At 37.8% G+C, this 13540-nt stretch overlaps 1 protein-coding gene across 6 annotated transcripts in view; it reads left to right on the forward strand.

The window, feature by feature from the left end:
- The window catches only part of lyst (lysosomal trafficking regulator), a 128164-nt gene that overhangs the window by 36305 nt on the left and 78319 nt on the right, over positions 1 to 13540 (forward strand). For 5 of the 6 annotated variants that reach the window (XM_062975305.1, XM_062975314.1, XM_062975308.1 and 2 more), the window contains 6 exons: positions 2599 to 3022; positions 5309 to 5450; positions 7013 to 7186; positions 8035 to 8195; positions 9499 to 9689; positions 11887 to 12132. In XM_062975305.1, coding sequence (XP_062831375.1) covers positions 2599 to 3022; positions 5309 to 5450; positions 7013 to 7186; positions 8035 to 8195; positions 9499 to 9689; positions 11887 to 12132 — 1338 coding nt within the window. The remainder of the gene's footprint in view (positions 1 to 2598; positions 3023 to 5308; positions 5451 to 7012; positions 7187 to 8034; positions 8196 to 9498; positions 9690 to 11886; positions 12133 to 13540) is intronic. The other variant, XM_062975317.1, reaches the window with a different exon arrangement.

A 13540-nucleotide genomic window follows, 5' to 3' on the forward strand; every position in this document is an offset into this window, starting at 1 on the left:
TATTAAATAATTTTTTTCAGTGGAAGTGACTGAGGGAAAAGGAAAGATTTGATAGGGCCAGTGATCAAAAAGCACTAGTGCATATTTAGATAACGTATTATGATGTGGAGTCGAAAAACTGAGATTAAGACTGGTATTTCAGATGTAATTTCTGTAGTGTATTGTACAAAGTGTATGTCCAGGGGGAAAGGGCAGACGGTGAGAGTGAGGTAGCAAAAAAAAAAAAACCAACAAAAAAAAACAAGCACTAGTGCATGTGTTGAAAGACCTTTTGCAATCTTCACGGCAATTGCTTCTGCTTGAAGCCACTTCCTGCATTGTTATATGAGAATTCCTTTTGAAGACCTTTGCATGGAGTAAGTGATGGGAAAGCTATATTCTTTAAACTCTTTTCTACATGTATTTCTCTGGATCGTCTCTTTGTGTGTTTCCTTGTGTATATTGGTTTGAATGCATTATTAGTGTAGATGAAGTAATTTGAAAAAGGTTTATTTTCGTCTTACTCTGAAATATTGCCTTCCCAGTAAGCATGCTGACAAACAAACTCAGAGAAAGCTGTGAAGAAAATTTAGCTCCTATGAAGAAAAGCTAAAAAATTGTAATATGTTGGCACTTTTCCAAATATATGGCTAGCATACATAATGCTAGGAATGGAATATAGTTAGATAAATTGATGAATGGGAAAAACCATCATGACTGTAAGAGCAGCTTAATTGTCAGGGAGCTGCTGTTTGGATGGTTTCAAGAGACAATTCTCATCTGTTCAAAATTGATATTGGATAATCTTGTCTTTGAGAAGCAGGTTGGGCTAGATTATCTCCATACAGTAAAAATATTTCATGCTTGTAATGAGAAGAAGAAAACTGATTTTGTATGTATTTTACTATTTAAGAGTCCAATTAAACTCTTAACAAGCAGAACAAAATGGGGATTTGTCTCCTGATGGAAGTTATTTGGGGTTGTAGTTTTCAGCCAAAGTATTTCAACTATAATAAGATGTTTTCTATCCATTTCACAGTATATGGAATGTATTCACATGGTTAGTGGATTGCATTCAAATTATAATGTTAAATTATGGAAATACAGTAAAGTCTCACTTATCCAACATAAACGGGCCGACAGAATGTTGGATAAGCGAATATGTTGGATAATAAGGAGAGATTAAGAAAAAGCCTAGTAAACATCAAATTAGGTTATGATTTTACAAATTAAGCACCAAAACATCATGTTATACAACAAATTTGACAGAAAAAGTAATTCATTACACATTAATGCTATGTAGTAATTACTGTATTTACGAATTTAGCACCAAAATATCACGATGTATTGAAAACATTGACTACAAAAAAGCGTTGGATAATCCAGAACGTTGAATAAGTGAGTGTTGGATAAGTGAGACTCTACTGTAGCGGGTTACTTCATATTAAATGTGATCTAACTTTATAAGCAAGAGCCATTGTACATTTGAATGAAGCCTTGGGCTCAGATTCTCCCCTTTTTCTGGAGTAGGAGGGAAGTTGTGGTTCAGTTTCACTTTATTATTTTTAATATGAGTATGAATTAACAGTGATAGTTTTGATGCTTAAAAACTAATATGTGCTGCTTTATTTTGCTAGCCTAAAACATACGTTTCTAGACAGTGGGCAAAAGCAAGCCATACTGTTACTTTAAATGTATCAGAAAAGATGTCATATCATTTATGGTTGCCATTTAAATCATTTTGGACATTTCCCCCCAATTTTGAGTTGAGGGCATTCTGTGGCCTTGGGAGACCAACCTGGTTTGAGGACTTTGGGCCAGTTTTGAGGGGAAGCATTAAAAACTTAAAATTAGGAGTATCATGGGTTCACCAGAGACTCTTGGCTGTTTAAAAAAATGGGTTTAAGGTATGACCCTCAGGCTATATGTCCCCTGTGCGTTAAACTATAATTCCTAGGTTTTTTTAAACCATGCTTTAAGTTGTGATTCTTAGTTTTCTCCTCTAAGCTTTAACCCAAGGATGGACAAAGTGAAGCTTGCAGACTGCATGCAATCTTCAGGTCACCTTTGCTTTTCAAAATGCCCTCAAATTATCTCTAGGGAGTGAAGGCTATTTCTTTCCTATGTACTGTATTTCTTCAATTCTAAGGTGCACTTTTTCCTATATAAACATCTCCAAAAATGGAATGCATCTTAGAATTGTAGGTATATCTTATGTATTTTTGATGGTGGTAGTAATGAGATGAGGGCACATCTTTAAATCTATTTTACAATTGAAGAAATATGGTAGATCCACATTGAGCTCCTGAGTGAAAATATTTTTTTCAAAAAGTTTCAAAAAAACTTTATGTCCTCAAATTGGCCCATTAAGTCCTCTAGGGCTCAAGAAGGTCCAAAATGCATTCAGGCCCTCTGGAAGACATTTGGGCGAGTGCCCTCCCCAACCCAGACGTGTGTATGGTAAGTTATGGATTATTTACTACACTGGTTTTAGTATTTGAACATAAGCTTTGAAAGAATAAAAAACTACACTACATGAGCAATTTCAAATATCTTTTGAATCTTTTACTTTTAAGACCTATATTGCAGTGACTGACTTTTTTTCTTCATTTTTCTTAGAGTACATTACTTAAAGGAATTTTGAAGATTTTGGAGGCAAATGCTGACATGAGACCTTTACAGCACATCCCATTTCCTTTGCATCATATATCAAGTTCGGGCAGTAGCCCTTCCCAAAAACCCACTCTCACTTTTAACAGCAAGGCCTCAGGCCTACTAAGACGGTCAAAGTTTGCACAAACAAAGAAAGATCCAGATGGTGAAAGCTTGCCTCACCATCTTCTTTCTTCTTGGCATGTTGCTCCGATCCATTTGCCTTTGGTTGGGCAAAACTGTTGGCCACATATGTCTGAAGGCTTCAGCATCTCATTGTGGTTTTGCATGGAATGTGCTAATGCAGCAGACAGTTCTTTGGAAAAATTAAAAAGAACAAAACGGAGAAGCAAATCACTAATTTCACATGATAGCAGTTTTGATGAAACCGGTAAGTTATATTGTTGAGTTGCAATATAGTGGAATTCATTCTGATATGCTTTGAGTTAATCAGTAGTGTAAATGGGGTTTATTCTAATTGCACCTAGTAGTATATATTTAGAAGAAAGAGTATTCCTATGAGAATCTTATTGGCTTAGGTTCCAACCATCAGTTTAACAAATTATATTAGTTGTTTGGAATATGTTTCAGTATTTTGTTTAATTCAAGGAGCTGAATGCACTTTTAAAAGGCTTATTAATATTCTGCATTGCATCTGAAGAAGTGGCTTGATTGCCACAAAAGTTCATATTGAAATAAAATGTTCATCTTAAAAATGTGGCTAGAATTTTTTCTCTTTCTTTCTTTCTTTTTTTGCTGCAACATACCAATATGGCTGCTTTTTTGAAAAGCATTTACACTGCATTTTTAATTGAAACGTATTTAGTTGTAGTTACTTTTATCATCACTACTATTACAGTAAAACCTTGGTTAACTGAGCCCCGGTTAACCGATCCACTGGATTATCCGAGGCCTCCCAAAGGAGCCCTCACCCCTTGGAAGGAGCCCACGAGTGCCGCTGCCTAGCAACACTTGTGGACTGCTTCCCAAGGGGCGAGGGCTCGGCCCAGGGAAGTAGGCCACGAGTGCTGCTAGGCAGCGATCGTGGGCCGCTTCCTCCGGCCTCTCCCTCTCCTCTCGCGAGAAGGAGTTCCTTTGCACGAGAGGAGGAAGAAGCACGGCACTTCCCTCTCTTCTCGCGAGAGGAGGAAGAGGCGGGGTGCTTCCCTCCCCCTCTCCTCTTGTCCAGTTGTCCTCTTATCCAGTTTATTGTACAAAATTAAAACATAATACCAATAGAAGGCAAAATTAAAATGCACAGTTCAAAATCAGCTGGGTAGACCTGCTGGAAGAGATAGGTCTTTAGTTGTGTATTACATTTTGTCAGCATGTTTAGCTGCCAAAGTGTTTCCAACAGATCATTCCACAGTCTAGGTGCAGCTGATGCAAAAGTACTCTTGGTGACAGTTACTAATTGTGTTTTGGGTTACTGTGGGTTTTTGGGGCTGTATGGCCATGTTCTAGTAGCATTCTCTCCTGAGACTGGTGAAGTGTTGCCTCACCTCCAACAGACCTCTGAAGATACCAGCCACAGATGCAGGTGAAACATCAGGAAAGAATGCTACTGGAAAATGGTCATACAGCCCGAAAAACTCACAGCAACCCAGTGATTTGGTGGGTGGTGCTTTGAATGCGATTTCCTGCTTCTTGGCAGGGGGTTGGACTGGATGGCCCATGAGGTCTCTTCCAACTCTACTATTCTATGATTCTATGATTCCGGTCATGGAAGCCCTCAACAACACAATTGTGTTTTGGCTGGTTGAAATAACTCCCCCTCCCCTAAGAGGATCTCAGTGTAGGGGGAAGATTATATGGGAAAAGGCAATCCTATAAGTAACCTGGATTTAGACCACGTAGGGTCTAAAGGTCAGAACTAACACCTTGCATTTTGCCTGGAAACTTAATTGGCAGCCAATTGAGTGATTTTAATATAATTGGCTTAGCATGCAAGAACATTAAGCTGTTAACCTAAACATGCTATAGATTAGCAAGCTCTTTAATTGTCTTCAAGTTTTAGAACTTAAATTGGCTTTGATTTTTCTTAATAATTTCATAATTTATAAAATATGTCTTGGTCAGGATGTTCTGCAATAGTAGTGTTGTTTTTTACTTCCAGTTTGTTGAGTGCCTCAAATGTGACTCTTAGAGCCCTTCTACACTGTCATATAATCCAATTCAAAGGAGATAATCAGATAATTTTATATGGCAGTGTAAAAGGCCCTTAGTTAAAATGTTAATAGTTTCCAATCAGTTTTTAGTAAAGATGGCTTATTTTAGGTTATCTTTCCTCACTGTACCCTGAGAAAATAAAGAAGTATGTCGGTGGAAATCCATATGTGTGTTACTAGCATTGGATTGAGATCTGATGAGGCCCCAGTCTATGTCAGGTTTAAGAGGCTCTTTCGCATAACAGTTCCAGATTCATTTCTCACTTTACAACAACAGCATCAACTGAGGGCCTTCATAATCTGAGCACATGGAATTGTAATGTACTGGTGGTTAGTGTATAAAAGTAGTCCTGGTTATATCATTTTCACAGTCTATGTTTCATGCTGATCTTGGGTTACACTTCCATATGTTTTGGAGTGCTAGCTACATTATACTTAATAGAATCCAAGACTGATAGACTTGTCATTTTTTACTGTGTCCATGGTTTAACAAATACTCTGTGTTCTAGAAGAAAGTAAAGCTGGAGTTGATTACCTTAATTTGGGAGACAAACTTTTGGAAGATGGCTGCCTTCATATATTTTCATTGGGGTCGAAAGCCTTGATGATTCAAGTATGGGCGAATGTGAACACTGGAGCCTTCATATTTCGGTACCCTAACCCTTTTTAAATAAACAGAATAATGCCTTTGATAAATTTTTATATTTCTTCTTTTGTGCTGTGGGATTTGCTGTAGTGTCAGCTAAGATGCACATTAGCCCTAGCCTGTATGTGTTAAATTTAGTCAGACTGGTTGCTATTACAATTTCAGAGAATATAAAATATGAAATTATCATTTTCATTGAATCAATCATAATTAATAGCATATTGCTAGCAGATTTGTCAGAAGCTTTTTTAATGAAGCTACTTGTGCAGCATGAAAGACCTACTTCTTTAAGACTTTCTTTAAATACCAGCCTTCATTTTCGTGTTAAATACAATGCTTGTTTTACTCCTAATTCAGCTCATATAATGCAATTGTATCCTGTAACTGAAATGGGAGCCTGGTTAATGATATTTTAATTGGCATTTAAATGCATCCATGTTGTTATGGCAATTGCTTGAGAATATCCACAAAAATCAGAAATTGCTGTAGTGATCCTGATTATTTTCAGGTGACCAGTATATAGGAAAGCACTGCCTTTAGTCTAAAGCAGAATTTCTCAAACTGTGCTTCTCCGTGTGTTTTGGACTTCAGCTCTCACAATTCCTAACAGCTGATAAGATGGCTGAGATTTCTGGGAGCTGAAGTCCAACACACCTGGAGGAACACGTCTTGAGAAACATGGATTTATAGAAACTTCATGTATCCCTTTTCTCATGTGAGTTCATGATTTCTTACTGGTGTCATTCAAACTGGAATGAAAAAGAAGATGTAGGCTGCCTTCAATTATTTCTTGTAAATAGGATGAATAGTCACAATAAACTACATGGAAAAATAACCTGGGATCAGAAGGGAAATGGGCTATAGAGAGTTTTGAAAAGCTATAGAAGGTATACAAAGTGGTTGAGAGGTTGCTATTCTTGCTATAAAAATGTGGTGGCCAGCTTGAATGCAGGATAGAGTTCCTGTTGGAGATGTTATTATTCTTCAACTTCTTCATTCTCCCAAGAAAAAGCAAGGCCAAAATGTGCATGGTTTTCTCCACTGTGCAGAGAAAATGAATATTTCTGTGCAGTTCTTGCCTTGTAGCAGAAATACATGCATGATTCTTTTTGAATGAGAGTTATGGGGATTTGTGAAAAAACAACAAAACTTAGTGGCATCCTTGTTTCCAGGCAGCCACATTCATATTTGCAGTTTTACACCAAACCAGCTAAATTGCAGAGAAGACCAGTCTTGCACAACTAAACCTTTTTATAAGAAAAATAAGGGCACAAAATAGGGAGAGGACACTGTTATAGGAGAAAGAAAAGTAAGAAGGTGGGTTAATTCTTGGTCTGTTAATCTTTGTTAATTTAGCAGATTTGGTTACCACCAGTGCAATATCTTGAGAAATACAGCTTTATAAATGTGGACGTTTCTAGAATATAAAGTTCCTAAGCTTCCAAAGTCTTTGTATGAATTTTGTGTTTGCCCCAGAGCACATGTAATACAAAAATAATGCAAAAGCAGAATTACTGAAAGGATGTTAGACTGGCCTAACTGTAGTTTCCTCTTACTGCTCCCACAGCATGTGTATGGATCCAAATGATGAAATGAAAGCTGGCTTACTAGCACAAGTTGAAACACCAGAAAATACATTTCTTATAGGCAAATGGCAGCATTTGGCATTGACATACTTGCAACAGCCAGAAGGCAAGAAAAACATTCATGGAACATTGTCACTATGGATTTCTGGTCAGAGGTAATTTTCCCAAGCAGTAAATATGATAACATATTCATAGAATTAAAAAGCATTATGTCAAACTGCTTGACTGGCTCATGTTAAGAGTAGCATGACAAACAGTTATTATAAAGGCAGTATATAGGGGAGTGGGATTTTTACTCCTAGCTGCAATGTGATGACTGAGGAAATGTAAGGATGACGGCTGGGGTAGACTAACACTACATGCATGCCAAGTTATTATATTTCTTCTGTTGGGGCATCATATGTTTCATGTTGGTACCTCATTAGAAACAGATAAAGAACATAATGTATTGAGAAAGCTTAGTAAATTTATTATGGTACAGTACTAAAGTATGAGGGCCCCTGGTGGCACAGTGCGTTAAAGCGCTGAGCTGCTGAACTTGCGGACCAAAAGGTGCCAGGTTCAAATCCCGGGAGTGGAATGAGCGCCTGCTGTTAGCCCCAGCTCCTGCCAGCCTAGCAGTTCGAAAACATGCACATGTGAGTAGATCAATAGGTACCGCTCCGGCGGGAAGGTAACGGCGCTCCATGCAGTCATGCCGGCCACATGACCTGGAGATTTCTATGGACAATGCCAGCTCTTCGGCTTAGAAATGGAGATGAGCACCAACCCCCAGTCGGTCACGGACTTAATGTCAGGTGAAACCTTTACCTTTACCTTTACCTTTACCTTTACCTACTAAAGTATGAAGCTAATTGTAGACCATCTTAATTCTATACTGATAAACTTTTGTGCATCTTTTCATTCTGAATTATAAGAAACAGAAGTAACTTTTGTAAAATCCTTATCTACATTTTAAAGTTATTCAGGGTTTATTTTTGAACTTTTGTTTTTTTTGTTTTAGAAAACCTGAAATAAGTTTAGATTATACACTTCCAAGGAAAATAAGCTTATCATCTGACAGTAACAAGACGTTCTGTATGACTGGCCATTATGCAGCATCCCAAGATGAATTTTTGCAATTGTCAGGGAGATGGGACCTAGGAAATTTCCTGCTCTTCAATGGTATGTTGTATTCCTCCCCCTTTATCTGATCATATTGTGCTAAACCTTTACCAAGTGTGCAAGAGGGAGGCTTAGTGTGGTTTGTGTCTTCCCTTTCCTTAGGGAACTTTAGCATTTCAAAAGAAGTAGGAAGCTGTTGTACATCTGATTCTCTAACTGTTAACAAGTGTGTTTAATTAAGTAAAAGATCTGTAAAAATCATAGAAGAGTGATGTTTCACAGCCAAACTTTTAAGAATTTTAACTTTTAAGAATGCATCAACAATGCAGCGTATGAGATGTAACGGTGCTTATGATTACAAAAATTAATGAAGTTATTTTTTTAAAAAAATTATAGATCTATTCATTTATAGCACTGAGTCAACAACCCTTTAGAGGAAACAGTGCAGAGACAGAAAGACAAAATATGTGTTATTGTTTTTAAATAAATATATATATAGCAAGGACAGTTCAACAACAAAGGCAAAGCCATAGAATTCTCTGAGTCATTGTGACACCACATGGAAAATACGTTATTCCCTTCTGCAATGTTGGTTTCTATCTGCTTTGACAGCTTTTTAGCATTGCGAAGTAGAGGGGCAGTCTTTAAATCTTAACAACTTTCTTTAAGCATTTTGAAGTTTGAGCTTATACCATGTTAAGTAGACTTCAAATACTGGTACATCAGTGACTTTTTCACATGTTTTCTTAGGAGTTCCTCTGTCAGGTTAGATTGCACATTCAGATCTACTTCCATGGACACAAGAGGGAGTTCTGTTAAGCAGTGGATTTTGAATTTCAGCCAGATCCTGTGATCTTGAAAATACAGTATGACCGCTATATCCATAGGGGATCTGTTCCTGAACTTAGAATAGAAATAGGAACTTGTGGATAATAGCTATTGACATGAACAACTTCCACCAAAAGTTACCTGGAAGATCTACCAAATTCTTGGAGATCTAGCCTTTCTAGGAATTTACTAGGTCATCCAGGGTAAGTCTTGGTAAATTCCAGGAGAAACATAATATAGAATTATCTGGAGAAGATTCTTAGAGAGGGCATGTTTTGTCAGATGTGGGTAGGCAAACCCAGGTTTTTTGTACTGTAATGTTTTAAGCATTGAACGTTTGGATATTTTAGCTAGGTTTCATGCATGATGTTTCTTTGCTCCCATTGATGTATGCAAGATGATATGAAATTTAACCCTGTAATAACCTGGCAGAGCAAGTCCAGAAATATGAGCTGTAATACTGATACCTTCAATATTAGTATTTCTTGTATATAAAGCAACATATATTGTTACATGGGTTTTTTTTTATATATAGGTGCAAAAATAGGTCCAGAAGAAGCATTTTATCTATATGCTTCTGGGCCAGACTTCACTTCATTAATGCCTTGCAAATATGGCAAATCAGCAACTGATTATTCTAGATATGTAGATAAAGAAATTCTGCAATGTGAACAGATAAAAGAACTCATAATGACAAAGAGAGAAGTGGACACTGGACCTTTAATTGTAAGTTGTAACTTCAGTGCTAAATATCTTTTAGTCAATATTATGTTATCTACCTATTTAGATTAAGACCTCTTTGTCCCATGAAAATTAAGTTGGATCAGGTAAACTATGTAATTAATAAATATCAAATAGATCCCCTCTCCCACCTCTGGCTTAATCTCATTGGCTTTGATTATATTCAACTTTATTCAAAGAAATTAATGCATTTCTGAATTCACTACAGTGTGCACTGCAAAAGAAGTTATGATATTGCTAACCCTGGAAAGAAAGGGGGTCCACCTCATCTCCAGCTCCAACATTAGATATCTGTGCTGCAGCACAAAGAAGACTCCAGGATAAACTCCAGTATCAGCTCACATTTTAGTGTTTTTCTTGCCAAAGAGGGAGTTCTGTTACTGGTTCCACTGGGTGTTGGAATAAGGTAGCAGCTGCCTAATGGTAGCATATTAGCTCTGATGCGGGTTGGAAGATAGGCCATGCTAGCAATGGCAGATTGTGGATCTTGTCCAGCACTCCCTCTCTCTTTTCTAGGCTAAGCAGGTGCCGGTAGAAGGGGGTAAAGTTGTTAGGATAGTGGGCACCTGTAAGCATCCTTTAGATGGAGAGGTCTGTATTAACCTCTTCTGGTTGTAGGAGCTGGAGTGTGTGGAAGGAGATCACAAGACCCACCTGAGGGGTTTCCTTTCTTTAAGTCTCACTACTTGAGGGGAATGGTTTCCTTTGGCAGGGGCCATCTGGCAAGAACAAAGGCTGGAGGGCAATCATATCACATTGGATTGCTCCCCAGAACTAGGTGTCTTGTCCAAATGTGGCTGAGGAAGAGGTTGGAAAGGAACCCTTTTCCCGCAACGGACACCATACTGAGTAGCTCCCCACATTTCAATTTAAAACATTTAAGGTAAAATACAGTCGGATCTCCATATCCATGGATTCTCGATCCACAAGTTCAGCCATCCACAGCTTGAAAATACTGAAATTAAATTGAAAAAACAACCTTGATTTTGCTATTTTTATATAGGGGCATCATTTTACCACATTACTATATATAATGGGACTTGAGCATCCACAGATTTTATAACCATGGGGTGGGGAGTTGTCTTGGAATCAAACCTTAGAAGATACCAATACCTAATGTACTTAATAAAAGCAGCCTACATCCTAATGTCTGGTTTTATTTTCTAAGTGGCTCAGCAATAAGAAAGACAACTTGTGAAAAGGCAGAATATCAACCTTTAAATGAAGAAATAATGAGTGAATTAGACTAATCAATGATTATAGACAAGTAGAAAGAGTAACTAACAGTCAAAAGGTAGCCTGTTGACAATACTTGCTGGGGTCTCCTGCTATAGGAACCCAGTGTCTATGAGTCTCTATAATAGGAAAAAGTGTGATAAAAATAAAGTAAATAATAGATAATTTAGTTTTGTTGCTTGATTGGGTTCTATTGTACTAAAAAGTTGAAGATCATTTGTTGATCATTTTTTCTGTCCTTATTGTGTGGTTTAAGAAAAATACAGAGCACAGTTCATTGGTCCAGTACCAAGAATATCATAATAATATTTACTTATTTATCAGCTAATGGAATTTCATTAACTTTGCCATCACTTAGACATTTCCTAAGACTTTGCTTTCAGTGCTGCTGTATTTATTGGAGCAATTAAAAGACCTAAATAGATATCAGTAGAGCTGTGCATGTTGCAATACTTTAATTGCATTGTGATGAAGAAGCAACTCTTTTATGTTTTAATGAATGCTAAATTATGTAATTGCCTAAAGCTAAATTGCTCCATTAATTCTGAATAAACATGACAAATATTTGTATTTCAAACCATAATGAAGTCCCCTCTGGAGTGAGAAAGGCAGGGTACAAATTGGGTAAATAAATAAATAATAAATAAATAATGTTTATTAGTATTTAGATGTAAATACTACATTTTGTTTCAGGGTCTCAGGGTAGGTAAAATATCAAGAGTTTCAATTATGCTGAAGGGTCAAAGTTAGAGATTGTATACAGCTTTGATGCTGTGGATTAGCATTATATTGGGTGGGTGATAGTATGAAACAGCTAGTGAGATCTGTGCTGTGCCATACTCACCTAATTATTTGGTGCCTTATTGTGTTGTACAGCACAATAGATGCTTAATAGGAAAATGTGGATAAATTATGAAATGCTATTAAATGGCTGCTTATATTCTAGGAAAGTCTTGCTGTTGTTTATAGTACTTGCTGCCCAGGCCACTACACAATCTATGAACCAGTAATCCGACTAAAAGGCCAAGGAAAAACCATTCCTTCCCAACGACCTTTCAGTTCAAAAGAAGTACAAGGCAATCTGCCAGATCCTCATTACCTGAAAATGCTACAGCCTGCTGAATACAAAGGTCTTCAGGGCGTACTGCATGAGATTGGTGGAACAGGGTCATTTGTCTTCCTTTTTGCCCGGGTAAGTTCTTGAGAAAATTGCTTGTGTATTAGCACATTTGTTATGACAGATTTTCAAGGCTTTTTGTCGCTAAGATGTAGTGAGCCATTAAAATAGAGGAAAGATCAATATGCTTGCATACTCCTCCTAGAAAGACAGCTCTTAGCATGTCTAGTGCTAACTATTAATTGCTGATCATTGAAATAGACTTTCCACACTACTGGGAGTATTGAGTTGTTTATTATGTTAAGATCCAGCCACACTACTGGGAGTAACAAGATCTGTAAGTAGCGGGGCAAAGTCCAATTAACTTTCCATTACGAATGAAACTTCTAGTCGCTCGACTTCAAGCTTCTTTCATTTCCACAGTACTTACGATATGGAGAATAATTTTATTGTTGCTGTTATAGAATAGTTCTGAAACACCTATTGGTAGGTATAGGGAATAAGATAAGGCTATCTGCTCCTCCCTCACGAATCAACCAATACAATACAAATGTGTCACCAGTAAAATTAATCAAGTGCACCATAGGAGCTTCCCTATGAACCCACACAGGCCTTGAGATCTTCTGGGGAGGCCCTTCTCTCGCTCCTGCCTCCGTCTCAAGTGCGGTTGGTGGGGATGAGGGAGAGGGCTTTCTTGGTGGTGGCCCCTCGGTTCTGGAACTCCCTCCCCAGGGAGATCATACTGGCACTTTCGCTGGCCACCTTTTGTAAGGACTTCAAAATGTGGCTGTTCCATTGTGCTTTTGATTGAATAGTCAAGCCAGTTACCCAACTTGTTTACAATCGCTGCACTTTATCCTTGCCCCTCAGACTTGTAGGTTTGTTAACTGTTTTTAATGAGATTTTCTGCCCCCATACTATTCTTGAGCCTGACTCAGAGTCCTGTGTAAGCTCAAACCTGCACATACTGTACTTATGCCCATGTTTTAAAGTACCTGATATGTTTTATGTTATTTTATGTTTTTATCTTGCTTATTTTATATTGTTATACTGTTTTAATGTACTGATTGTGTTTTAACTTATGTTGATACTGGGCTCGTCCCCATGTGAGCCGCCCTGAGTCCCTTCGGGGATATGGAGGTGGGATACAAAAATAACGTTGTTGTTGCTGTTGTTGTTGTTGTTGTTGTTGTTGTTGTTGTTGTTGTTGTTAGCTCAAATAGGTCCATGAGGTTTCCAGTGACTAAGACTGGATCTACACTGCCAGTTTCAGATTGCATATTAACTGCATTGAACTGGATTATATAGCAGTTTAGACTCACATAATCTATCAGAGCCTCCGATGGCTCAGTGTGTTAAAGCGCTGAGCTACTGAACTTGCAGACCGAAAGGTTCCAGGTTCAAACCCGGGGAGCGGAGTGAGCGCCCGCTGTTAGCTCCAGGTTCTGCCAACCTAGCAGTTCGAAAACATGTCAATGTGAGT

Source organism: Anolis carolinensis, chromosome 1 (genome assembly GCF_035594765.1).
Source record: "Anolis carolinensis isolate JA03-04 chromosome 1, rAnoCar3.1.pri, whole genome shotgun sequence".
Lineage (NCBI taxonomy): Eukaryota > Metazoa > Chordata > Lepidosauria > Squamata > Dactyloidae > Anolis > Anolis carolinensis.